Consider the following 25493-nt stretch of genomic DNA (forward strand, 5'->3'; position numbering starts at 1 on the left):
TAATTGTCAATTTTAGGTTTCAATATTATGACAATAAACCCAAGTAACTTAATTAACATTCTCACAATTATCATAACTGATAGTCAAATAGATATAACCTATCACAAAAACATGTAGGAATTTCATGTAATTTACAGTCAAGTTTCTAATTTTCACACACACACAAATTGAAAGTTATTTTAAAATCAATTAACACAAAGTAGTTTGTAAGATTCAAACTAGATATTCCATTCAAACTCAATTACTTCTTGTTTCCAAATTCACACAAGCCAGGAAAGGGTTAAGTACCTGATTCCACCTCAAGAATGCAGGCCTTTTCATCCTGAAGCTGTCACCAGCACAAACCCACTAACCTGAGTCCTGTTAATTTCAATACAAACTTATTGTCCTTTTAATCTTAACAATTGTTTTTACAATCTTTTGTTTATTCCTTATTTTTAAATCACCTTTTCAAAAATTTTCTATGAAATTTTATAAACTCAATCCTTTATAATTTCTTTGTTAAAGGGAGAAAAAGCAAGACAAACCTTAAGATTCAGAATATAGGTAGTATCTAAAAAACTTTGGACCACATTTATTTATACTATGTATCCAGCATAGCTTACAAAATTTTAAAGCAAAACTCATATTATAAATTGCCCAATATACAATTTGGAAAGCAAGATACTATCTTACATCATATACAATTTAAACAAAAAAATTTAGGTCACATTTTTGAGAGAAAACTCCTTTTCCCTCTCAAAAAAAAATCTTTGAAATGGCAATAAACTATTTGAGATCTGAGATGGAGTTACAGGCTCTGGGATCAAAATGGCAAAGGTTCCTATCTCCTCCAGCCTAAATTTTGTGGACTTCCCTAAACCCATATGGACTGCTCATGTAAGGGGGAAAGATTTTAAAGTGTAAAATGGATTTACCTAGATTTCCGCAAGCCACATGGAGATAAATCACACCCTTTTATAGAGACCAGAGTCCCCTGAGAAGAATTTTGGGACTCTGGGGAATCAGGAGACGTTGGGATTTATCTAGGGAGAAATTGAGGCTGCCTCCACAGTATGGGGTGAAGGTTTCTGAGGAAATTTATCATTCTTTGGAGACTCTGACTAGACATAAATCCACACAAAGCAGCCCTCGCCATTCCTCAGTCTAAGAAAAGAAACTTGAAAACAACTTTTAAGAAAAATTCAGTTTAGTTTGAATAAAAATGCTTGACAGGCAAACAGATTTAAAACAGATACAAAACAAGCACTTTATGTCCTAAATGGCCAGTTCTTTTCCTTTGTAAATTTAACTGACTGAGAAATATAGAAGACAAAACACCCACATACAAACACATACATAAAGCTTTTAAGTTTCTTTTCCTTCTGCCTAGTACAAGGTTGTTCCCTCCCTATCTCCTGGAGAAGTACCTCTTTTTCTTCCAAGGCCCCCACTTCTTTACTTCTTTTCCCCTAGAGTTTTTTGTAAATCTCTCTGTGCAGATCCTTCCTGTATGCCAGCATGGAGATCCTTCACATGCCAGTGATCCAAGTGATCTCTAATATTTAGATTTCCTAGCATCCCCTCTCTTCTAAGACTACATTAGAGGTATGTCTCAGGGATTCCCATCCCCTGATGCCATTAAATTTCCTATTTTACTAATCGGACACCTCAGACTCCATAAAAATGGCCCCAATCACCAAATATGAGATTGTTCAATCTTACAAACCGTTGATCTGTGCACAGATTTGCCTTTTTTTTCCCTTCCTGATTTTCTGGATTCTTGATCTTAGGATCTTGGACAGTCTATCAGTGGGCAATGCCAGGGCTAATCCATGTGGACATTGAAATCCATAATCAATGGGATGCATCTTCTTGTGTTTTGATGTGACCCAACTCAAATATCTATATCCCCGATGAACCCCCATTTTTAAGAAACAAAATATCTTACCAAGAACTCCACTGACTGATGAAAGCAGGAAAAATTTTACATTCTTGTAAGAACTGGTGTTCTTACACAAATTCTTTAAAATGAGAACACACACAGAAACCAGGTTAAACCTTTTTAATGGGATTTAGTTAGCTCTACTTCTTCCTTCTGGATCTTGACCAATCAGTATCCTCTCCTCAATCTATTTTCCAAGTCAGTTGGTTTTTTCAATGAGGTACTTCACATTTTCCTTTACTTTCATTCTTTTGATTTTATGTCATTAACTTATACTTGCCCAATTATAATTTTTTAAGAAATTTTCTTCAGTGCACTTTTACATCTCTTTATTTGACCAATTCTGTTTTTGTGTTTTTAGCATTTTGTGCCTCCTTTTACCAAACTATTTAATGTTATAATTTTCTTCCTTTGCTTTTATTTCTCCCTAATTCTTCTACCTACTCTGATTTTGAAAATTGTTTAAGCTTCTCCAAGAATTCTTGTTAAGTTGTTCAAATTCACACTTATTTTTGAGGGTTTCCTTATGGCTGTTTTGCCTTCATAGTAATCTTTTGAGTTTGTGTCCTGATCTTCCCTTTTCACTATAGTAACATTTTTGGTCAGGTTCTTTTTTCTACCCTTGGTATTTGTGTTATTAGTGAGCTCTGTTCCTAGTGGGAGGGTGGAGCAGAACCTCTAAAGCTTCAAGCTTGGGGCTGGAAGTGATACTGTCCCCTCAGGGTTTCCACCTATTCTTGACTAAAAGTGTCCTATCTCTGAAAACCTAGTACTATCTATCTTTTTAAATAGTTTACCCTTCATCTATTTTTAAGGAAATTCCAATTGCCTTGCTTTTTCCTCCTCATCAAAGTCCTCTACACTTTTTTACACATTCCCAATTACCTCCCATTTTGTTTTAGTTTGCCTATTCTTTTTTCTGTCTTGTTCTTAACTAGCTTAATTCTTCCTATCTTCTTCCCCTGCCTCAAGTAGTAAATTAGAATTTCCCTGTCCTTTTCATCCTATTATGCTAAATTTTTAAATTTTCATTTTCTGCATCTTCTAAGACTTTCTTCACTCAATTTTATTATTTATCTTCCCTTTCTATCCTAGGCTTTTGTTCTTTGATTAATGGTTCTAACACTTACGTTTTTATATTCTCTTAATTCCTCTGGGCTCAAAGTGTTATAAGTTTTCTTCCTCCTAATTCTTTGGCAACTTCAGCCCTTTTTCCTTCTTTTCCTCTATCATTTTTCTTCTCCTTTGAGTGAACAGTTTCCCTAGGGGCTACATGTCAGCCTTCTCATTCTAAGCAACTGACTTCTGGAGGAATGAAAAATTGGTCCCATTTGGATGCTAGGCACTTTTTCTCAGGCTGAGTGAAGTGCCACAGCCGCACATGCTTCTTCTTCCCTCTTGATTTTCTGGCTAAGTTCTGTTGTAATAAAATTTAATCAAAGAAATAGTCCAAAAATAACATGAAGAAAACTATCCAGAGCAGGTAAGAGCTGAGATGCAATTATTTCAGCAAAATGGTACCCATATATTGAATATATCATACTAATGGTTATATACTATCATGTAGATAATTTTGATTATATATTGGTCCATTGTATTTAACAAATTTATCCTGATATCCCATAAAAAATAAATGACAAGTGAAAACCGTTGTGAACATCCAATGGTGTCACCACTTTTATTTGTTTACCAGATCATAAAATGATGCTGGCCCATTACCTTGACCTAGTCAAACCTCTACAAAAGCCTTATGATGATCTTCACACCAAAGGAGCGGCTATTTGGGGTGCATTTCCTTGCTGCTTTGAGCAGGTGGTTTTCTCATTGTCGCATAAAGATTGACAGGAACATCAGTGATTGTCAGACAGTGACTTCCAGGGCATCTTCGGAGTTGCCTATACAAGAGGGAAAATGACCTCTGTTTAATTGCCTACCAGGAAATATTATGAAGTGCTAAAATCTGACTAATCATTCTCCTTTCTTAAATCAATTTAAAGTTCTTTAAATGCCACTCATAATTATGTCAGAAGAACTGATGAGGCAGAAATCAAGACTTTCCAGAAAAACTATATTGCTATCATTTTAATCATATGAAACTGGTAAAAAAGCAATAGAAACTTTTAGCTTCTAATTTAAAAAGGCATCTTTTGTTCATCAAATGGTAATATAAAAGGTATGTGGGTGGACAAGTGCTTTCATGGATATACATTTTGTATGTTTCAAAAATCATTCCAAAAGCATTTTCACGTAAAGAGTAGGATATCTGGGAAATGTTCCAAAAACAGAGAATAATATTCCATAAATATTGATTCTCTTAACACTGCTCTAATAAGCAACAAAAAAAGCTACTAATTTAGTGATTTTAAAATTTTTAAGTTTTCCTTTGTTCTGTCAACATTTAAAATTAGTTTAAATATTAAGATAACACATTTAACCAGTGTTAAAATTTGGCACTGTAACACATAGTTAGCAGAATCAGTAAATTTACCTGGTTGGTGGAGTCTCTTTCCTATACCATGCAGTACTGGAGCTCAGGCCAGGTTCAGGACCAATTGAAGAATCTCCTCCTTCCACTGGAAACCTCCTTGGCTGAGTACCAAACCGAAAAGGCATAATTCACTGAAAACCTAAATTAGAAATTAAAGAAAAAACACATAGTGGCCTTTTGTCCTTTTAAACTTTTATAATTTCTATTATAGGCATGATAGAATATATACCTCTTATAGATCTATAACTCTTATCTATAACTTTTGCTCAGTTGTTTGCATTTATTCTTCAGTTTCAATAATAAGCAATCACTATCATAGATGAGAGTAAACTCTCTTAAGACTAACAAAACTTAAGTTCACATAAACTGTAATTCAATGTGCCTTTAAAAGGTATTTATAAATTACTCCCATTATGACTCCTTAAAAATTGCTACCTATTATCTAAAGCCTAGGTTTCCCCACAAGGCCCAGCTTCAAAGATTTTAAATATCTGATTGCTCCCCTCCTCTGATTCCTATAATACTGTCTCTGCCAAGTATCTGTCACTTTACATATACCATACTTTTATTATCTTTTAATGTGTATATTTTGTTTGTCCAAGAGTATTTTAATACTCTATTATACTTGTATAACCCTAGCACCTAATACATGTCCTAATATTTTTTGTTGATGATGGTGATGATAATGAAGAATTGATATTATTAAAATTTAAAATTTTTAATTGCACAAAGATTTTAGGGAAGTCCTTTAAATTGCTACACACAGAATGAAATTTTTTTTTTCTTTTTTTCCCCATGGTTTAGTTTAAGAAAAGTTTTCAAGGTGGGCAAGTTCAAGAATCATGTCTTTTTTGAAGGGAGTAAAACATGGTTTTGGCTAACTAAGCCAAAGATACATACACTTACCAAAATAAGTGAAGTTTGATTCCTGTAGAGGCTAAATAAATCAAATGCTTCTATTCTCCTTCCATAGGAGGATGGAATGTGCCAAAGGAAGGCTGGTCGAATGAGCCAGTGACACCCAGAAATTATGACATCAGAGAATTCTTTCACATAGTTTCCTACCTGCTAAAGAATAGAAGTTTTCATTCTGAATTCATGATGGGAGCATTAAACTGAAAAGATTTCTGTTTTGCTAAAAAAGCTAACTACCCTTAAAAATTTTGATTTGGGTTTTTTCCTTTGCTTGTTTGCTTCTCAAATATTGTATAACAGGAAAGGGTCAAACATAATTAAGGTCATTATCAAATATTCAGGGGTACTAACTAATCTGTGTTCCAGATCTGAATCTTTTCATTTAACACAGATATACATAACATGATTTTATATCCCAGTTTTTCTGGCTCTTCTCAAGCCTCTCCCTACCTAATGGCCCAATCATAATCTCCTTACCCCACTTCCAATTCCCCAAACTTCTCACAAAAATATACCCTCATATGAAATCAACAGTAAAACACAAATTTTCAACTTACATAGTATAGATAAGAAAAGTCAATTTGGCACTTCTTTTAGTATCACTAATTTTAAAGATGTTTATTAAGCCACCCCAAAATTTTCAGAATTAGTCTAACTCAAGTACAATTTTAGATCTAAATCATCTAAAGCAAACTTTCAGCACAAGTTGAGAACTAAACTTTCCAATGAAAAATATCCAAGTAAAGATTATCTTAATCAAAATTTTCACATAAAGTTTGCGCTTTGTGTTCTCATTACTCCATTTTCACTGATATATTATAGGAAACTCATCTTACTCAAGTTGCTCAGTCTTACCTCCACTTTCTTTTTGCCTTAGTAGCTAAAACATCTATGAGCAAGTTAACTACAAGTCTGGTTGGCTGGGGGAAAGCCACCTAACTAACTGTGTAATAATAGTTCAAATAAATTGAGATTCCTGCAGGCCATTGTTAGCTAATTCATTGATTCATCATAAACACCAAGTCCTTACATTTATGGACAACGTTTTCAGTGGTTTGTGCAACTATGAAATTATCTTTAAAAATATAAAAATAACTTTTTGTGGAAGCAGGATATCTTATTTTCACTTTCTCCTTATTCCATCACTACACCAATTTTGCACTTTAGTAACTGCTAGCAACAATTAATCAACATTTTAATATAACCATTCTCTGATTTTTAAATTTTCAAATAAAAGATACTATAATCAAGTATGAATCAATTATTACTTAAACTGTCTTTTCTGCTGCCTACAAGAATCCTTAAAGACATTCTACTGCAACAAAGAACTACAAATATAGGCATTTTGAGCACAGCCAAAGAAGGGAATGGAAACACATCATGAATCTTGAACTAGAGTTCATCTAGTCAAAACTTCTTATTTTACAAATGAATAAACTGAGGCTATCTCCACAGTAGTTCTCATAGTTTTGCAACAAAACAACCCTTCTTGTTAACCCTTAAAATATTCTAAATTTGCTAAATGTCTTCTAAAATTTTTAAAATAAAAAAATGACAAGGCTGATCAAAAAAAAAAAAAACTTATTGATGAAATCAGTACAGTTGAGGTTATTTTTTTTTTTTTGATCAGTCACAAGGCTAAATGCTGGTAACAAAAATACAAAATAATCCCTACTCAGAAACCATTTGCATTCAACTGTGAGAAACTGTTTATTACCCCCCCAAAAAAAAAATTGTAGAAAAATGAAGTCTCTTTCATCTCTTCTAATCTCCCTTTTCTTTTCAAACAAATGTGAAATACTGACTGCTATATGCTGTGTGTTCCACAGGTGAAAATACACCAGGAAATCATCAGTAGATATGTTTTTATTTACTGTATGAATATAATTTTATTTGGCTAAAAAAAAAAAAAAAACCTAAAAATCTGATACCAATGAAAACAGTGACAGACAAAATCAAAAGCCCAATTTGAAAAAGTGCCAAAAAGTTCCATCACAATAGCCTATTTTGAGTGTGACCAAAAACCCCACTCCTTATCTAGAATAATTGAAATATAAATGAATAAAAAAACGGTTGAGTCACTTCTTTCAGTAAGTCACCTAAGTTGAGTCACTGTTCATCTTATGATAGTAATGTACAAAGAGAAGAGAAGAGTGGTCACTTTCATAAGTATAGAGAAGCATTCATTGGCTTTTTTGAGCAGCAGATACTTAATATCAAAGCACTGTGTGAATTTCCTGTATGTATATAGTAGATAAAAACATATTAGGACACTGTATCATAATAAAAAGATGATCCTTTTCTGACATTAATGTAAAGAAAACTACAATAAGCCCAAAACAAAAACAAAACCATGAAATTCTCCAGGAGGAGATAGTTTTTTAAAGTTTTTGGGTTTTTTGTTTGTTTTTAAAGAGAAAATTTAGGGGAAGGGAGGAGAAAGATGGTTTGGGAGACATATATATATATATGTAAGAGATATATATGTGTATGTGTGTGTGTGTGTGTATGTAAGATATATATATATATAAGTGTATATATGTTTATGTTTGTATTCTAGAGGGGTTTTTTTTGAAGATATTTTTAAATTCTGCAAATATAAAATCTCAGCAAGCCTTGTACTATGAGAATAATTCAATTTTATAGATGGGGAAATACTCTCAAATCGGGTCAATTTGTTTTAAAACAGTAAACAGAACTAAGGATTAGTTCTCGTTTCAGGACATTTCCCCCCCACTCCCTTATGTTGATTCCTAAGAAGTTAACTACGGCACATTTCTAGGTGCACAGCCATTTTAACTAGCTTGACAACACACTTTCTAAGTTGAAAAAATATCCATGTAGTTCTAAACACTTAGGGGCGGTTCTTGACTGCTGGACTTCAGATGACTAATATGGAATAACAGGACAGCCGCCATTAAAATCACTGGGTCTAATGGAAAGATTTGGGGTTTTCAAGATGACCATCATCATCATCATCATCCTAGTTGTGAGTAGTGCTTCCTAGTTATGTTCCTCTCTACGGTGGCTGGGAGAGTATTAGCGCCGTTTTACACAAGGGGAGATACGCTCAGAGCTAATCTATCTGAGGATCAGTGTTTTCCCTCCCATCTCGCTTTGTATTTCCAGTAGATCCGTGACTGCTTTCACCCGCTCTTAGGTAACTTTCTGCCTCGGGCACCACAAGCTTTTCACCGGCCTCGGGGACTCCAGAATGAGGAAGTTGTTAATATCAAAACGGACCCGGAAATCTTATTTTACGGAATTAATGTGCGCTGGTCCTTCCTACCTGGAGGGATGAGAGGTGGTGGTGACATCCTATTAGATTAAACCCGAGCTCCCATGTTGTTTCATGGGTTGACTCCCTAGAGAGCAGCCGCCTCCCACAAGAGCACCGCTACGCTCCCAAATAAACGCGAGGCCAGGCTCTGCCCCCGCCCCCGCCCACGCGCTCCGAGAGACATCCCACCCCGCCCCCCAGCCGAGGATTGGCTTTGGCTGTTCTTTCCGCGAATCTCTAGTACCAGTCACCCGGCCTCGCTGCCACCCCACCCCCCAGACGCTATTGGTCAGTCCGCTTCGATGTTTTCGTCCAATGGGGCTGGCTAAGGACTCGAGATGCTGGGGCTGAGGCAAAACTCCCGCGGGGAAGGGGGTGGCCGCAGGAGGAGGAGACTCCCTTCCCCGTCGCCCAAGGAGGACTGAGAGGAGCAGGTGAAGGACGCTGCCAACCGAATTAAAAATCTGGAATTACCCGCTGGTGCGGGCTCCGGAAACCTCAGACACTCCGACCTAAGACGTTGAGGGCACCCAGATTGGAAGCCAGGCTGAGGATGGCGTTCCTGGTCGCTATGGCAACAGATAAAACGCAAGCGCCTTCGAGGAGCTATCCGTTGCTCCGCCCGTATTACCCCCAACCCTCCTCGGCCGGCGCCAGTGTGCGCAGGCGCGAGGCGCAGGCGCAGGCGCGAGCGGGATCCTCGAAAGTAAATTCGTTTGCTAACTGTTGAACCGTCTCTCAGGCGTTCGTGGCCCCGGAGTCCCCGCGGCCCGCGAGCTCCTTTGTTGGCGCGAACCGCCGCGGCTGCAGGAGCTGCAGCATGGCCCAATCTGTCGTAGTGCAAGGTGAGCTGCTTCGGGGGCTGAGGGGCCCATCCCTTAGGGCCCCATAACTGCAGCTGGGGAACTCGTTCGCTTGCACTCATGTCCTGTTCTCTTTCTTTATGTGCCCGCCCACTGTAGTCGGACAGTGTGGGAACCAGGTGGGCTGCTGCTTCTGGGACCTGGCCCTGAGGGAGCATGCGGCTGTCAACAAGGTAAGGGACGGCTCCCTCCTCAGAGGAGGAGGAGGAGGAACAACGGGGGAATAGGAAGGGGAAATAGAAGATGGGGTAAGGGATAGGAACAAGGTGGGGAAGGGGAGGAAGCAGGTGTAGGGGGTCCTCCATCTTTCATTCTCCTTTCTCCTCCCTCCTCCCTCCCTCCTCCTTCCTCCTTCCTTCCTTCCTCCTTCCTCCTTCCTCCTTCCTTCCTTCCTCCTTCCTTCCTTCCTCCTTCCTCCCTCCTCCTCCTCTTCCTCCTCCCTCCTCCCTCCTCCTCCTCCTCCTCCTCCTCCTCGCTCAATTTTCGGTTCCACCTCCGCTTCCTCAGCTAACGTTCCTATCTCTCCCCTCTGTCTTCCTGCGCCCTTCATCTTCCTCTCCTTCCCACTCTGTTCCTATGCCCTCCCCCCATTTTCACCTTCACGTTCCCACCTTCATCCCACCCTCTTCCTACCTAGACTTGCCTGGAAAGTCAGCAGCTCCTGCTTCTTTTCTGCACACCTCTGAGATTATTCAGTGATTTCAAGGGCTCTAAAATCACTGAATAATCAATCAGCAAACATTTATTAAGTGTCTAAGATGTGCCGTGACTTGTGATAGGAAGCAAAAAGACGTTTTTTGTTCAAAGATATGCAAAGCAAATTGTACTCAAAATAAATAAGAAATAATTAACAGGAAAGACAACATAGGTTGGAGAAGCCTTCCAGTAATATTAACTATATTAACATTTATATGGTAATTTGTGACTTGAAAAGGGCATTTACGTCTAACTTGATTGTTAACATAAGTTTCTGAGATGTACTATTGTACCTGTTTGAAGCCGGAGAACCTAGTTCATATCCTGCTTTTGATAACTTACTACCTGTGTGGTCCTGGGCAGGTCGTTTTTAAATCTCCTTCTTTGTAAAACGAGGAGGCTGTGCTATACTTGGGCTTCTGAAGGCTCCCTCCATCTGGCAACCTAAGGTAAAGTAACTAACCCATAGTCACATGGGAAAGCTGAATGGCACAAGGATAAAGTGCTGAGCGAGGCATCAGGAACACTTATAACTCTCAAAAATACATTGGGTTGTCTGCCAGCTTTTGCAAGGTGTCTTAAAAGAATCTGTAAGTTTAGACTTTCTCCAAATCAAAGGGCAAAGATTTTATTATGCTACTACTAAGAGCTGGCCAAATCCATAATGGTTTTTTATTAAAGAAAGCAATTTAGCAATTTAAAAAAGGCCTTAATTGCCGTTAAGAGGAAGACACCATAGAGTGGCAAGTAGATTGTACCATTGACTGTCGAGCTAAAGTTTAGCTATTAGGACTTAGCAAGTAGACTAACCCCACCAAAAAAAAAAAAAAAAGGAGTTGGGGGTAGGAAGAAGGTGACTATCATTGTTCTGAGAGCCACCTGCCAGTGACTGCTGGGGTTCTAATCCTGTCCAGCAGAATAGATCCCTTCATGTGAAGAGAGTGATACAAGGAGACAGAGGCAGTTGCATTCTCTGACCTCTCTCCTTTTCCCTCCAATTTATTTCATTCCCAATCCACAAGCAACATCTGCATCAATAAAGGCTGATTTGCAGTCCTTCAAGTATATTATGATTCACAGTTGTGGGGGGTTTTGGAGAATTGACCTGTCCCTTCACACTTAGGCATGATCCTTAACAGTTTCCCATTTTTTTTGTTTTATGGGTGCACAATTATTTTTCCCCCAACAGCACGGTCAATACTTTTGTCCAGTATTGTGAAGCGGCTGTTATCTGAGTTTGCATGCTGGGGATGCAAACACTATCAAAGTCTTTTCTGTCCTATTCCTTTGGATGGTTGCAGGGTGAGATGCTATAGCAGATGTTGAATGTTGTGAGATATCATGGAGGCAAACTTTCTGAAGAACGGAGAAAAAGACTGTAGTCAGAGTAGGCATTTTTCATCAGTGCCTCATCTGTCTCCTGACTCGGCCCATTTTAATCCTGAAGACTGAAAAAATCTTACTGGGTCTCTTCTCCCTTTCCTTACGGATTACCGAAGGAACTCTCCGGGGAGAATCCTACTCACAAACAGCTCTTGAGCATTGCTACTTCGTTTCTTGTGTTTCTTGTGCTCCACCTTGGGCACTATTTATTACAGGAGCCACCTGCTAGTCTAAAATGGCTATCTGCTGGTCTAAGTCTAACGAGGCTTTCTGATTGGATTCATAACATTGGCGTTATGATGGTTTGGTCCATGCAAAGAATTCAACTAGGAATTCTACCAGACACCTCTTCTTGGGGTGAGATTGTAATAAAGATCCTCTTGAACAAAAGACCAAATCAGAATAAAAAAAAAATTCACTTTTAATCTTAACAATGATCCTCTTGGTTTGCTTCTGGGGAGAAGCTTAGACGTTCATATTGTTTACAGTAATTCAGGCTCTCTCTGTCCATGAACATCTAGATACCTAGCCACCTCATCTTAGTCACATAACTAGTTAAATGTCATAAGACAGGTTAGAATCCAGATTTCTTCTGACTTTGAAGTCAGGGCTCTTTCCCTTAAATCTGAGGATCCTCAAGTAAAGGAACTAATTAGCATCTGTTTAAGATCCAGCATCAAACAAAGTCTGTGTGTGTGTGTGTGTGTGTGTGTGTGTGTGTATGTATGTGTCTGATAATGTTAGAATACAGATTCTTAACTTGGGGATAGATTTCAAAGAGGTCTTTGAACTTGGATGAAAGAAAAAAAATTACATCTCTCTTGTAACCTTGGTTTCTATGTAGTCCTGTGTATTTTATTTTATGAATGTAAAACATTATTTGGAGAAGTAATCCATAGGTTTTGCCCCCATGCCAAAGGATATGTGACACAAAAAAAATATTAAAATCCTTGCTCTAGAAAAAAAAATCCACATGCATTCAGCTGGTAGTACCAGAGATATCCAGTGTGGTCCAAAGGAAAGGAGGATTGAATTTAGAATGAGCCTGCCTTCTGAGTCCCACATACACTACTTACTAATTGATTTTCCTTACCCTCATTATCCTCATTATAAAATGTAGGTTGGGTTGTAAGACTTCTTGAAGGACAGATAAAGAGGTTATTTATCATGGGCCAGGCACTGTGGAAAATGCTAGGGATACAAATGTAAAGAATGTAAGACAATGTCTGCCTTTAGAGATTTTGAGAAGGCGATATATATAAAAGGTAGCTGAAAAGGAGGGCAGAGGGAAAGCAGTATGGTGTGGTGTCTTACTCTGGCTCTGCATTTATGATCTAAGGAACATTTATAAAGCACAATATAACATGCTAAGCACAGGATACAAACAAGGATCTGAAACATTCCCTGCTTTCAAGGCATAGACATATAGCTATGATTTTAGAGCAAAGTTTTTTATTTTAAACTGTCGGTCATGACCCCATGTGGAGTCACATAATTGAATATGAAGGTCTTGAAATTAAAATTAAATTATCAGTAAATGTTTGATTTGTATACTTACTTTATATACCTATAGAACAGGAGTCATGCAAAACTTCTCACATGAAAAAAGGTCACCAGTGGAAAAAGGTTAAGAATCTACAATTTAGAGGACAAGAGAAAATGTGGTAACAGAACTTCCTTTTCATCTACATACATTACTAACATCCTGAATCTTGCCATTATCCCTGTCCTCTCTCCCTCCATTCCCCAGATTCCCAATCTGGGGCTTGTGCTCTGAAATTGGGTACTCTCATGAATGAGCTTTCATTTTATCTTTCCTAGAACAAAGCCAGTTCATCCCCACACCATGCTGCTTTCCCTCTGCTCTTTTTATCAGCTTTATATGTTTTATATGTTGCCTTTTCCCATTAAGAATGTAAACTCCTGAATTTAGGGATTGCCTTACACATCTTTATTTATAACTATTGATCCATCTTTGTAAGTAAAAAGTAAGTATTATTTGAAGTCTGAAAAGGAACTAATCCTTTCCAGGTAGAAAGAAATGAGAATTGGAGTGGGAAGTATCAGGGAATGCTTCTTGGGATGACATTTGACTTGAGTCTTTTGAAGTTTGGGTTGGATTTCAACAGATGGAGACTGAGGAAGAACTTATTTGCATAGTACATACTTGATAAATGTTGATTGTAGCATACTGAATGTTTACATTTAGTGGCCAAGATAAAAAAAATAAAAAAATAAAAAATAAGGCAGAGATCGAAATAGAGGCATTGGCAAGAAAAGAATCCAAAAAGTTAAGTCATTGAATCTAAGGCACAAAAAACTCTTAAGGAAACTGATCAATAACGTTAAATTTAGAGAAATGGGATGACAATAATAGTAATAAAGATAATTAACATTTACATAGAGTTTTCTATATCAGGCAGGCATTGTGCTAAATTATATCATATATAATTAAATCATTTGATCCTCACAACAACCTTAGAAGGTAGGTGCTATTATTATCCTCATTTTCATTTGAATAAACTGAAGCAGACAGTGGACTGACTTACCCTGAATCACATAACAAATAAGCATATGAAGCAGCATTTGAATTCAGCTCTTCCTGACTCTATCCACTGTGTCTTCTAAGTGTCCGAGGGTACAGAATGGAATAAGATTACTGAACTTGGCAATTGGGAAGTCACATATAGCATTCTCTTTCTATCTGTATATCATTTGGATACAGGTGATAAAGTTCATCAAAGCAGATTGATTCCTCTGTTTTAGTTCCTTTTGTTACAACGTGTGTTTGACTTCAGATAGACTCTTACTCCTGGCTCTTACTTTAGAAAGAGGAGTCAGAATCTTGGGCAATTGGGGTTAAGTGACTTGCTCAGGGTCACACAACTGGGAAGAGTATTAAATGACTGAGATCCGATTTAAACTCAGGTCCTCTTGACTTAGTGCCAGCTAGCTGCCCAGGATCTTCTTTTTTTTAATTTAGAAAATACTGATCTGAAATTTATAAGTTGGAAAACAAGGATGAATTTTTTTTCCTATTACAAACTATTGTCATTTAAAAGTTTGAAAGACTTCTTGAGTGGGAATATAGAACTTATAAAATAGTTGTACTTACATGATTTTTTTTAATTTTTAGAAAGGAATTTATGATGATTCACTGAAGAACTTCTTTAGAAATGTGGATACTAGGTAAAATGTATTTTATTTATTTCAAGTTTATCGGAATGTATGATTGGATAGTGGGTATCTGTCCCTCCTTTGGGATTACAGCATGGTTTATAGTACATGAATGTAGTTCAAGTGATCTCAAAGCTATGTTCTTTTAATTTACAAAGTGATTCCTATAGTCATCTTTCCACCCTTTCAGGCACTAATGTAGATGTAGGTAATTAAGCTTACAAAAAAGTGGACCAAAAATATAATGTGTCTAAGACAAAAGTCTTCAGATGTGCTGCTAACCCCCATGTCTCTCATTTTTGCAGCCCATCCTACCCAAATAGTCACATTGCTTACTTCTCTTGATTAAAAAAAATACAAACATAAAGGAAGATTAACTACCTAGTTCTAACTTCCACCTTGAGTAGTGTAGAACATCTCCCATTTAAAGTGTGTCCCAACAAAACCCAGCAATCAAGAATATTGGGGATAGAATAATTAGCTGAAGTAAAATGTGTTCAATAGCTTCATTTCAGATATTTATTAAACATAGAATACATACATACACACAAAAGCACTGTGTTCAGTTAGTCACAATCAATGAACACTTATTAAGCACCAGCTATATTCCAGGCACATAGTAAGGACCAGAGAAGAACATCTAAAAAGTCCAATCAGTTCTTACCAAGTAAATCTTCCTGGCGACTGAATCAAAAAAAAAAAAAAAAAAAAACACTTTCCAGGGTGGTATTGATTTGTCACAGACATTGTTCCTAGGCTAGATACTTGTCTACCTGTCGAGGGCCATCCAGCAGGCAAAGTAACTTCTCTTCCTATTCCACACTAAAAGTAATATTCCCCAAGTCACAACTGTTCTATAGTACAGCTCTATTTTTAGTAACATGGTAAAATACCTGGAAAACAAAATGCTCAACAAAAAAAAAAGGAACATGAGAGCACTGGAAATTTTTGTGGAATTTTAAGATCAGTACCCAAATCATGCATTGACCTCTAAGAATTGAGTAAAACCAAAATACTTTGTACAAGTACCCAAATCATGCATTGACCTCTAAGAATTGAGTAAAACCAAAATACTTTGTACAAAAATAGCAAAATGTATTGGTTGCCAAAACTTCTCATATGCCTGGACTTGGTGATTTCATTACTGGAATTTCTTAAAATGTCATTAAAGGACCAACGTATACAAAAATATTTTTAGCAATTTAAAGCTGAAGCTCACTTCTCAAGGTCTCAGACAACCAGAGATTGTAGTTTTTAAGTTGCACACAAGTTACTTGATCCCTTTTGATAGAGGAAGTTTCTTTACCAAGAGTTTTACCCAGTGATGAAATCTCAATTTTGGACATGTAAATTCTTCATGTTTCCCCTATATCAAGTATATGTGTAGATTTTAAGTGAAAATGAATATGTATTTAGTTCAGATACATTTTATTTATCCAGATTAATTTATTCCTAATGATTTAACATTTCATATTCCTAGGAATACATTCTATAGATTGAAGTTTAATTAAATTATATTACAACATTGTTAACTGTTGTTTTTTCCAGTAATCTTTTTTTCCTTTTTCTTAATCTTTAGAGGAGCTGGTGATGGTGTAGACATTTCCAAAGGAAAAATTTGCTCATTAAAAGCACGAGTAAGATATACATTAAGATTTTTACTTTATATGTTTTGATAATAGTTTTGCTGCTATCATTGTAATCCAAGTTAAATTTTCTCTGTTCAATTTAAATTAGTAAAACACAGAATATTTATAAACACCCAGCTTGCATGAATGCTATATATTGCACCTTAGACATTTTTTAAAACTTTACTAATGATGACAAATTTCCAGACAGATCAAATGATATAAAAATAGTTTATATTAAAGAGTAAATGTATATTTATTTTAAGGTAATTTTGTTGTTCTGATTACTTTTTCTAATACAAAGTATAGATGAAATACCATAATACTACATAATAATAATCACTTTTTTTGTGGAAGGAGGGTGAATCCAGCAGTTTCTTTTGTATAACTTTGTAATCTCAGTATAGAAACTCCCTTTTCTGATAAAATTGAATTCATGAGAGAATTAAGAGAGTAATAACTTCTCTGTGGTCCACAGCTAGAATGGGTAAGGAGAAGAATTTGAACTCAGACCTTCCCAACTCCAAGGTCAGCCCTTTTGCTCATTATGCCTTTCTTATAACTTAATTTTAATACTATTTCACAGAATTTGAAGTCCTTTCACGTGATCTCAGATGGTTCTCACAATATCACTGAGAAAGTATTAGGAAAAGTAATATTAATCAATTTTATAGATAAGAAAACTGAGACTCAGAGTTTCATTAAGTTGTCTGTGGTCATACAACTAAAATTCAGTCTTTATCCAGTACTCTTTCCCAATCTACACTATTGCCTAATAATATTAGTACAATAAAAAGATCACAAGGCCATAGTATTAGTATTTTATTCAATACTGTGAATTTTCATTACTACTAATTCTAAGCAGTATTTTGTGTTCCCCAAGATTTCTTCTCCAATCCCTGTTTTTTTGTTTTTTTTTAAAGGTGTCATATACCTGATTTTTCTCAGCACAAACATAAGGAAACCAGCATGGATTAGACTCATTTAGGAATTTCATCTCACAGATTCAGGTTGAAGTGTTGGCCTGAGAATGTCCCTCTGTGCTAATTAGATTGCTTGTCTGTCAGCTTATTAAAAATTCACATCAAGTGTGTAATTGAGCATTTGCCCTTCTCCAATCTTGAGTTATCTCTTCCATAGTCTTATCACTGATTACAGTAATATCTGTCATCACCCAAGACATCATTTATCTGAGCTGGGTGACTTAGATTCACTGGGGGCAGGTAAATGCTTTCTTATACTATAACTCTTTATAGTGCTGTTTTCTCCCTATCATCATTGTTCTGTCATTTCCAGAATGGCAAAAGCCAGTCTTGACTGAAACCATAGAAATGAATAAGAATTCATCAGTTCTGCCCTTATTCTGCCAGTTGTCCTTACACACCCTCAAGCAACAATGCAATTCCACTTTTGATTTTCCAAGTGTCTCAATATAGATTTAAAAAGCAAAAACAAAACTAGCTGTTTTTTAGCTTCCTTTACCATCCTCAGTTCATTTTGAGATTTAACATTCATCTTCAGCTACCTAGACTTATTTCTATCTTCTTTACATTTCTTGTTTAAAATCTAAGTTTATTGGTGTTTTCCCTATATGCATTTCTTTGTTTCTGCAGACAGTTCCCATTTTTCCCCCTTTTCATTATAGTTGTTTCCCTTTTTGTCTTGAGAATTTTATTGTTGAACATCTCCAGACCCTCTTGGGCTACCTCCTGGCCAGGATTATGTCAATTTCATTTTAAGCTGTGCTCCAGAAATTCAAACCTCCACTCTTAGAAACCACTTTTTAGCCAACTGTTGTTCATATCTCATTTTTTCTTTTGCATCTCTTTCTTTCAGTAAGCAACAATCAATTAAACACAATCTGTAGCTCCTTGGCTTTCAGTTCTTTTGATTAATGCTTTTCAGGTTCTTTCTGTCAGTGTCAGTTATGCTCATAGTAATCACCAGAATTTAATAGTTGTCATCCCTTATGAAGTCTTGAGAGTTTCTCTTTTTTTCCTCAGATATATAACTTGGGAAAACAATAAGAGACCTCTATATTGTTACACAATTGACGCATAGCTTCGCTTAGTATCCCTGTGTCATCAGCTCCTACTTAATCTTCTCTTATTCCTCTGACCTTTACTGAATTATTATATTATATAGTTTCTATGATTCTATTATGCAGTTCTCTAAATGACAAATAAGCATCTCAGAATATCCCATTAGGTCTTTAGAAAGAGCCTCATCTATTTTTAAACTAGTGGTATAGTTGACTTTTTTTCTTTCACTTTCTCCTCTCTGTGAAGGAGGTTTTACTCTCCAGCCTCCTTCACGAGAATCAGCTTTCTTTTGGTTTACCTCAAATCTCCCATTGAAAACTTTTCCCCCATTAAAACCACTTTAGGAACACCTTATACTCCTTAACAACATAATGTATGAAGATACTTTCTTCACATCTCTTCATCTTCTCCTGGAAAAAGAATTTCCTACACTTAGGACATGAAAAATAATCCCTAGTTTGCCGAAGAAATCCAAGCCTCATAGTCTCAATACAAATTACTGTGCAATTTCTTTGACTTTCCATAATTGTTGAGATTTTAACCATGTTCTTTTGGACTGCATATAGATAGCTAAAATTTTTGCTGCCTTTCATTGCCTCTTAATAACTTACTCAATTTGTGCTCCTTAGCCACAATGACTCTATATCACCCACCTTTCCTTTGTTCTTAAACCCACCTATTTTACCAATTTGCCCCATCACCAATTTGTTCGTTTTTTTTCCACTAACCTTTCCTTATCTTTCATTTACTTTCTCTTCTTCATCCTTGAGTCTACATCTTGTAGTCCTACCCCTTAAGCCCTCAATTTTCCTTAATCCTTTTATATTCCCCAATAGGCGTGATCTCTTATACCTCAGAATCCTCCTGATCTATATCTTGCTACTGCACTCAGATGACTCTTGAGGCTGGTGACTTTGCATAGCTTACTTTCACTTAAATCCAACTCACTTGCATTTCAAGATATCTGAAAGAACAAACAACAATCCCACCTCTCTTCTTCTCTCTCCTTCCATCTTTGTCTGTCTCTCTATCTCTGTCTGTGTGTCTTATCTTTCTGTGTGTTTCTCTCTCTCTCTCTCTCATTGTGTGCCTGTGTGTGTGTGTGTGTGTCTGTCTGTCTGTCTGTCTGTCTGTCTGTCTTGGTCTCTGTCTAGGTCTGTCTCTATCTTTATCTCTGTCTCTGTATCTCTCTCTCTCTCTCTCTCTGTCTCTGGGTCTGTATCTGTCTCTCTGTCACTGTCTCTGTCTCTCTGTGTCTCTTTCTCTCTCCCAACTTTTTTTTTTTGGTGACTAAGTCAGAGAGGCCATTCTTTACCTCAGTTTTTACCTAACCTCAATCACTGGATGGGCATTGTTTCAATCAAAAGTTAAAGACCTTACCTTAAAAAGTTTGTCCCCCACTGCATCCAGAGCTATCTACACTCGTTTTGATCTGTACCTTGCCCTGGACCCAGGTGGCTCTGGAGGAGAAAGTGAGACTGGTGATTTTCTATGGCCCACCTCCAATAAATCCAACTCACTTGCATATCTGTAGCATCACCTACCCAATGTCATGGTCCTCTTCGAGAACAAAACACAAACAATAAATACCCCAGAAGTACTGTCTGGGCTGGGAGATTTTTCTTTAAATTGTACTCAGTTTATCCCAGTTTTGCCAAATCTGAGTCTTGACAGATTTACCTTTAATCTAATTTATGCTCATTCATAAGATGGTGAAAGCAGAAAGAGGGCAGAATTTGGAGTCATAGAATCTGAGTTTGAATCCTAGCTCTGACCTTTCCTGACCTTTGGACAAGATACATCTTTATATCTTTAAAATAGTAGAGCTCCTCTTTCTGGAGAGGTTGTTTTGTTTAACCGCACTGACTGTTAACAACTTTATTTTGTCTATTTAGAGAAAATATTGTATAGTGGAAAGAGTGCTGGACTTAGTCAAGAGACAGATATTTAACCTCTGACTTAGAGGCTAACTTGGTGATTATGGGCAAGTCAACTTCTTTGAGACTTCAATTTTATTATCTGTAAAATGTGGATAATACTTGTATTAACTACCTTCACAGAGTTGTAAGAAAAATAAACCTTTAAAGCACTATAAAAATGTAAGTTACCACTACTTATGTATATATTTATATTCCCGTATGCCAATTCATGCCTATTATATGTTTTGCAAATGTTGTGTATCTTTGTCTATATTTCTGTGTAAGTGCATATGCAGCTTTATTTATTATACAGTTGTTTTTTTTTTTTTTTTTAAATCAGTCATCAAGTATTTATTAAGCTCTTACTGTGTGCTAGTGTTAATAATCTCTTATAGCTCCTTCTAGAGGGAGTACATACCACATACTCTGTAAGGACATACAGGCCAGTTTTCTCTCATCCAAAAAAATGATAGCTATATGACACTCAATTTCTTATCTCTAGACTAATCTGCTCCTTTTTCTGACTTTACTGTCCTTTTCATGGTACTACCATTAAACCATATTTGAAATTTTGGTGTTCTCTTTTATTGCTTTTTTTATCTCACATCTAGTTAGTGACCAAATCTAGTTAATAGTACAGTTATATATGATACCTCTCACATCTGTCCTATTTCTTCTCTGTTCTGTTACTCTTCTGGTTTAAGCACTCATTTTCCCCCTTAGCATGTACTATTTTATTAGTTACCTTATGTGAATCTAGTTAATTCTACTCAGAAATTTCCAGTGACTTTATATTGTGTATCAAACACAGTTCATACTTGTATGTTGACATTCAAGACTCTCCATAATACATTTCTAGTTTTATTTTTATATTAATACCTTCCAAGTACTCAATAGTTTTATGTCTCTTGCCTGGAATAAATGCTCTCTAACTTTATACCCTGACTGGTTATCAGACACCAACTCTTTCATATTCTGCTTTTCCTATTCCAAGTCATTTATGGTCTTTTTCTTACAACTCTTTCTGCTTTTTGGCATTTTATGTTTTTTGTTCACATCATATTTGCCTGCTGAAGAACAAATTTTATGTAAACTTCAAATTTCACCCATTTTTTTATTTAATAATAATTTACTTTTTCTAGTTACATGTAGTTTTCAACATTCACTTTTGTAAGATTTTGAGTTCCAAATTTTTTTCTCCCTTCTTTCCCTCCCCAAGACAGCAAGCAGTCTAATATAGGTTTATTTATATATATTAAATGTATCCCTGTATTAGTAATGTTTTCTCACCCAACATTTCAACTTTTCATACACTGTATAAAAGAGAATATTTAATGCATGTTTGTTGAATTGTATTTTTGAATCTTGTCTCATTAACAGAAAAAAAGCTTATCTACATCAATTTGTTCCTTCATAACTAATAAACAAAAAGATTAACAGCTTTGTAATTGTCATGGAATCACTTGAGTATTAAAATATTGTTTACCCCCTTCAAAAAAAAAAGTCTATTTCTTTGTATTTGTAATTAGGTTTGACCTATTATTAGCAAAAGTCATTATATCTTTCTAGTAAAATAGGAGATTTGGGGCAAATAAAACATGAATGTATGTTGACTTTGTGTTCCTTTTTTTGGAATAAGATAAAAAATAGAGTACCTAGTAGAATCCAATTTTTAAGTGAATTTTACCTTTTAATAAAAGGTACATTTCCTTTTAAATTGGATTTCTGAAACAGTTTTCTTAACAGAACATTTTGATTAAATCTGGAAAGGAAAAAAATTGTTTCAATTTAAATGTGTTGATTTCATTGGATAATGAATTTGAAGTCAAATATGTTAATTAAACTTTAATTCTTTTTTCTTAGGCAGTCTTGATTGATATGGAAGAAGGAGTAGTAAATGAAATCCTTCAGGGACCATTGAAAGATATATTTGATAGCAAGCAACTCATCACCAGTGTTTCTGGCTCAGGGAATAATTGGTGAGAATATGTAAAAGAGCAGCTGAAACTGGAGCAATCAGCTTTTTTTCTAGTAGATGCTAGTGCATGTGAAATAAATATATTAAAGGAGCTTTTAGCATGAAAGTGCACTCCCATACTTCTTGGTATGTCTTGCTTTCTATTAGCTTTTCAAATGCTAGTTTTTGTCTTTGATCCCATTTCTCTTTGAAATATAAAATAAACCTAGTTCTTAGCTATATATTTTGGCTTGTGTTATTATTACCCTCAGATTTTTTTTTTTTATCACTTTTTGAGAAGGGGAGAGAGAGGAAAAATTTTCCCATATTACTTTGCTGCTGGAAATATTAAAGACTTACAGAAAAATGTTTTAGAAAATAAATTTCTAATAGTGAAATTTTTAGATCTATTTAACCACTTACCTATGATATTTGATCTTTAAGGTTTCATTGATTAACAGATTATTACTAATATCCTTCTGTGATTTGGAGTTTTAAATTCTTAGATTTATTTTTATCTAGCTGCTTAAAAGAATTAATGCAAAAAATAAAAAGAAAAACAATAACACCACAATATTTAGTTTTTATAAATTATGAAAGATTTTATTACAATAGGTTTGAGGTAGGTAGTACAAGATTTTTATTCTTTCTATTTTATGTATAGAAAAACTGGGGATTAAAAAGGTTGAGTTAGTATGTGACAGAACCAACTAATTCTAGCCTTCAACCTAGCCAGAATGGCATCCCAGGATTCACGCATAATCTTACAATTACTCATTAATACTTACAATTAATATATTCCCATTATATTTGATGAACTAGAAATCCTATAGTGTGAATTTATTAGTTATAATTTTACTCCCCCAAAAAACACATTTGTACTATTTTTCTTGTAAAATATATTTTCTCAATAGAATAGAAAAGAAAGTCTTTGATTTATTTCCTTCTTCACATTTTAAACTTTTATAGGTTTATTTTTAAAATATTTTCTTGTGATATTTTCTCATGTTTTTAAAAAAATTTTTAGTAATATTCAATTTTGTGTTTTCATCAAGAACAAAATTGTAAGAAAATACAATCTGTAATCTTATTGATGTAGTTATTCCTTCTCATGATATAAATTGTAACCTTTCTGTCCATGTTTTCTCATCTTATGTGTCTCTTGTTCATGTCTTCTTATAATGAAGAAGATGGGCTGTCTATCCAAAGTACTATCTTTGGGTCTTTCAACATTATATGGGTACGAGTGAAGCACACTGGCTCCTTGGACTCTCTTTTGTCATATATCCTTTGCTAATTTTGTTATTACCTATCCAAACTCACTATGTGTTTTCTCCATTGTGCTTTGATTAACTTTAAATCTTTGGAGATTGATAATTACATGGCTCACAGCCATGTAATATCCCTGGAAGAGGATGTTGACATTAAAAAGATGTTCTAGATTAAAGTTTGAAATCATTTAAAAAATACTTCACAATTTCCCAAGTGTAATCTAAGAACCTATTGTATTTCTCTTTAGTTTTAAGATAAGTTCATTGTCCATCTATGTTTGCCCAAAATATATGCACTAATGGATCAGCTCTGTACAATCCAACCAACTGCAAATTATAGACTGGACATTCTTCATCTGCCATTTTTTTCCCCTGTATGAGTAGTTAGATCAGTTTACTCAGAAATCATTGATCTCACTTAGGAGACAATACCGTTTCTCTTTATTGTTTTATCAACATCTACTAATTGTCCATTAATAAGAACATTTGAAGGACCTCAGCATCTATAGAGAATCCCTTCTCCATTTATGTTCTTTGCTGGGCATCCTTTATAATATTTACAAAGACCTATGGTGAGCATATTTTATGCCCTGCTTTATCAATAATCAAAAGGTCATCAAAGTTTTCCATTGTTGCATTTTTAAAGTAATGTTTCACAAATGCTTGGGAAACATTTGTTAGAAGAGAGCCTCTAACCAAATGCTTTTATATAATCAACAAAAACAGCCCAAGTGAAACCTTGTATTTTCTGAAACTTTCTGTCAGCAGTGTATAATATAATAAGTGGTCTGCTAAAGGATAGCCTTTGCAAAAGCCTGACCTTCATCAGAGATGTCTTCAGTATACGTGTAGATTATTTTATTGAAATCTTCTTATAAAAATTTTGAAGGAATAGGAAAGTAAGTATATGTGTTTCTCAGTGATCTTTCTTGGGTAGTTATAATATGCATTATTTTTTAATCATTTCTCTATTTTAGATATCTTAAAAAGTAAGACCCTCGAAATTGTCACTTCCAACAAAGATCTCAGAGTATATTTAGTCATCTGTTCTTCTTGATTTTGTTTTCCTTAGTACTATTTCTTTAGCACATTAGAGTCAAAATGCAGTGCCTTTGACAGATCTCTTTACATTTTTTAGTTCTATTATTATTCTGATTCTATCTTTAATTACCTTTTGTGTGATTTGGCTTGATTGCTTGTCTTACCAAGTTTTCTATAAATGTATTTACCCTTTGCCTTTTTATTATTTCATGGGACAGTATTACTTATAATTTCTAATATATAATTCTACTTATAATTTATATAATTCTACTTATAATTCTCTACTAGTTGCTTTTTGTGATGTTTGGTAATTTTTGTCTCAGAGCTTATATCTTAGCACAAATGAACAATGATTTGAACCTAGAATTATTATTTCCCCTCCCCCCCCCGCCTTGAGGCTGGGGTTAAGTGACTTGCCCAGGGTCACACAGCTAGGAAGTGTTAAGTGTCTGAGACCAGATTTGAACTCAGGTCCTCCTGAATTCAGGGCTGGTGCTCTATCCACTGCACCACCTTAGCTGCCCCCATGAACCTAGAATTAAATAGGAGGGGGAAAAAAACTTGATTGCTTCAGGAAATTGCAACATTCCTTAAATAAACTCAATTCTTCTAAATTCATGTTCATTTTTTTAAAAACCATTGTACCAGTGTTGTATGGCTGATATATTAAACTCAGCAGACTCCAAAGAATTGAAAATTATATCACTATCAATGAAGGAGGTTAGTTGTAATCAGAATGCAACATATAACCAATGAGCAGTTTCAAAGAATAGGAATGAAAGATGTCAGCTAAATATATGCTAGAAGGAAAATATGGACTGATCAGGCACATGTTGAGGGCAAGCAATGACAGATAGACAGTATTTAATTACTATCTTCATAGTGTTATATTAAATCTTCCACCTCATT

The 25493-nt window shown here is 35.4% G+C and overlaps 2 protein-coding genes across 11 annotated transcripts in view; one reads left to right on the forward strand and one right to left on the reverse strand.

Moving 5' to 3' along the window:
- Nucleotides 1–3577: 3577 nt before the first annotated feature.
- FAM229B (family with sequence similarity 229 member B) lies at nt 3578–9180 on the reverse strand. 7 transcript variants are annotated; one of them, XM_074310069.1, is made up of 4 exons: nt 9082–9180; nt 5319–5477; nt 4413–4551; nt 3578–3819 (listed from the first exon to the last, which is right to left on the reverse strand). In XM_074310069.1, exons 3-4 carry the CDS (start codon nt 4535–4537, stop codon nt 3702–3704), a joined length of 243 nt encoding a protein of 80 aa, XP_074166170.1. In that variant the 5' UTR covers nt 4538–4551; nt 5319–5477; nt 9082–9180; the 3' UTR covers nt 3578–3701. The 7 variants fall into 7 exon arrangements, with proteins under 7 accessions (XP_074166170.1, XP_074166168.1, XP_074166167.1 ...); XM_074310067.1 differs by having other exon boundaries at nt 5319–5480; nt 9082–9172; XM_074310066.1 differs by lacking the exon at nt 9082–9180 and adding an exon at nt 8617–8834 and having other exon boundaries at nt 5319–5480.
- Nucleotides 8970–25493, forward strand: part of TUBE1 (tubulin epsilon 1) — a 32700-nt gene continuing 16176 nt past the window's right edge. The window contains exons 1-6 of one of the 4 annotated variants that reach the window (XM_074310064.1): nt 8970–9452; nt 9570–9643; nt 14686–14738; nt 16306–16363; nt 16833–16882; nt 22179–22294. In XM_074310064.1, coding sequence (XP_074166165.1) covers nt 16838–16882; nt 22179–22294 — 161 coding nt within the window. In that variant the 5' untranslated portion in view covers nt 8970–9452; nt 9570–9643; nt 14686–14738; nt 16306–16363; nt 16833–16837. Of the gene's footprint in view, nt 9453–9569; nt 9644–14685; nt 14739–16305; nt 16364–16832; nt 16883–20291; nt 20496–22178; nt 22295–25493 lie in introns of those variants that run through there. The other 3 variants (XM_074310062.1, XM_074310063.1, XM_074310065.1) reach the window with 3 other exon arrangements.

Source organism: Sminthopsis crassicaudata, chromosome 4 (genome assembly GCF_048593235.1).
Source record: "Sminthopsis crassicaudata isolate SCR6 chromosome 4, ASM4859323v1, whole genome shotgun sequence".
Lineage (NCBI taxonomy): Eukaryota > Metazoa > Chordata > Mammalia > Dasyuromorphia > Dasyuridae > Sminthopsis > Sminthopsis crassicaudata.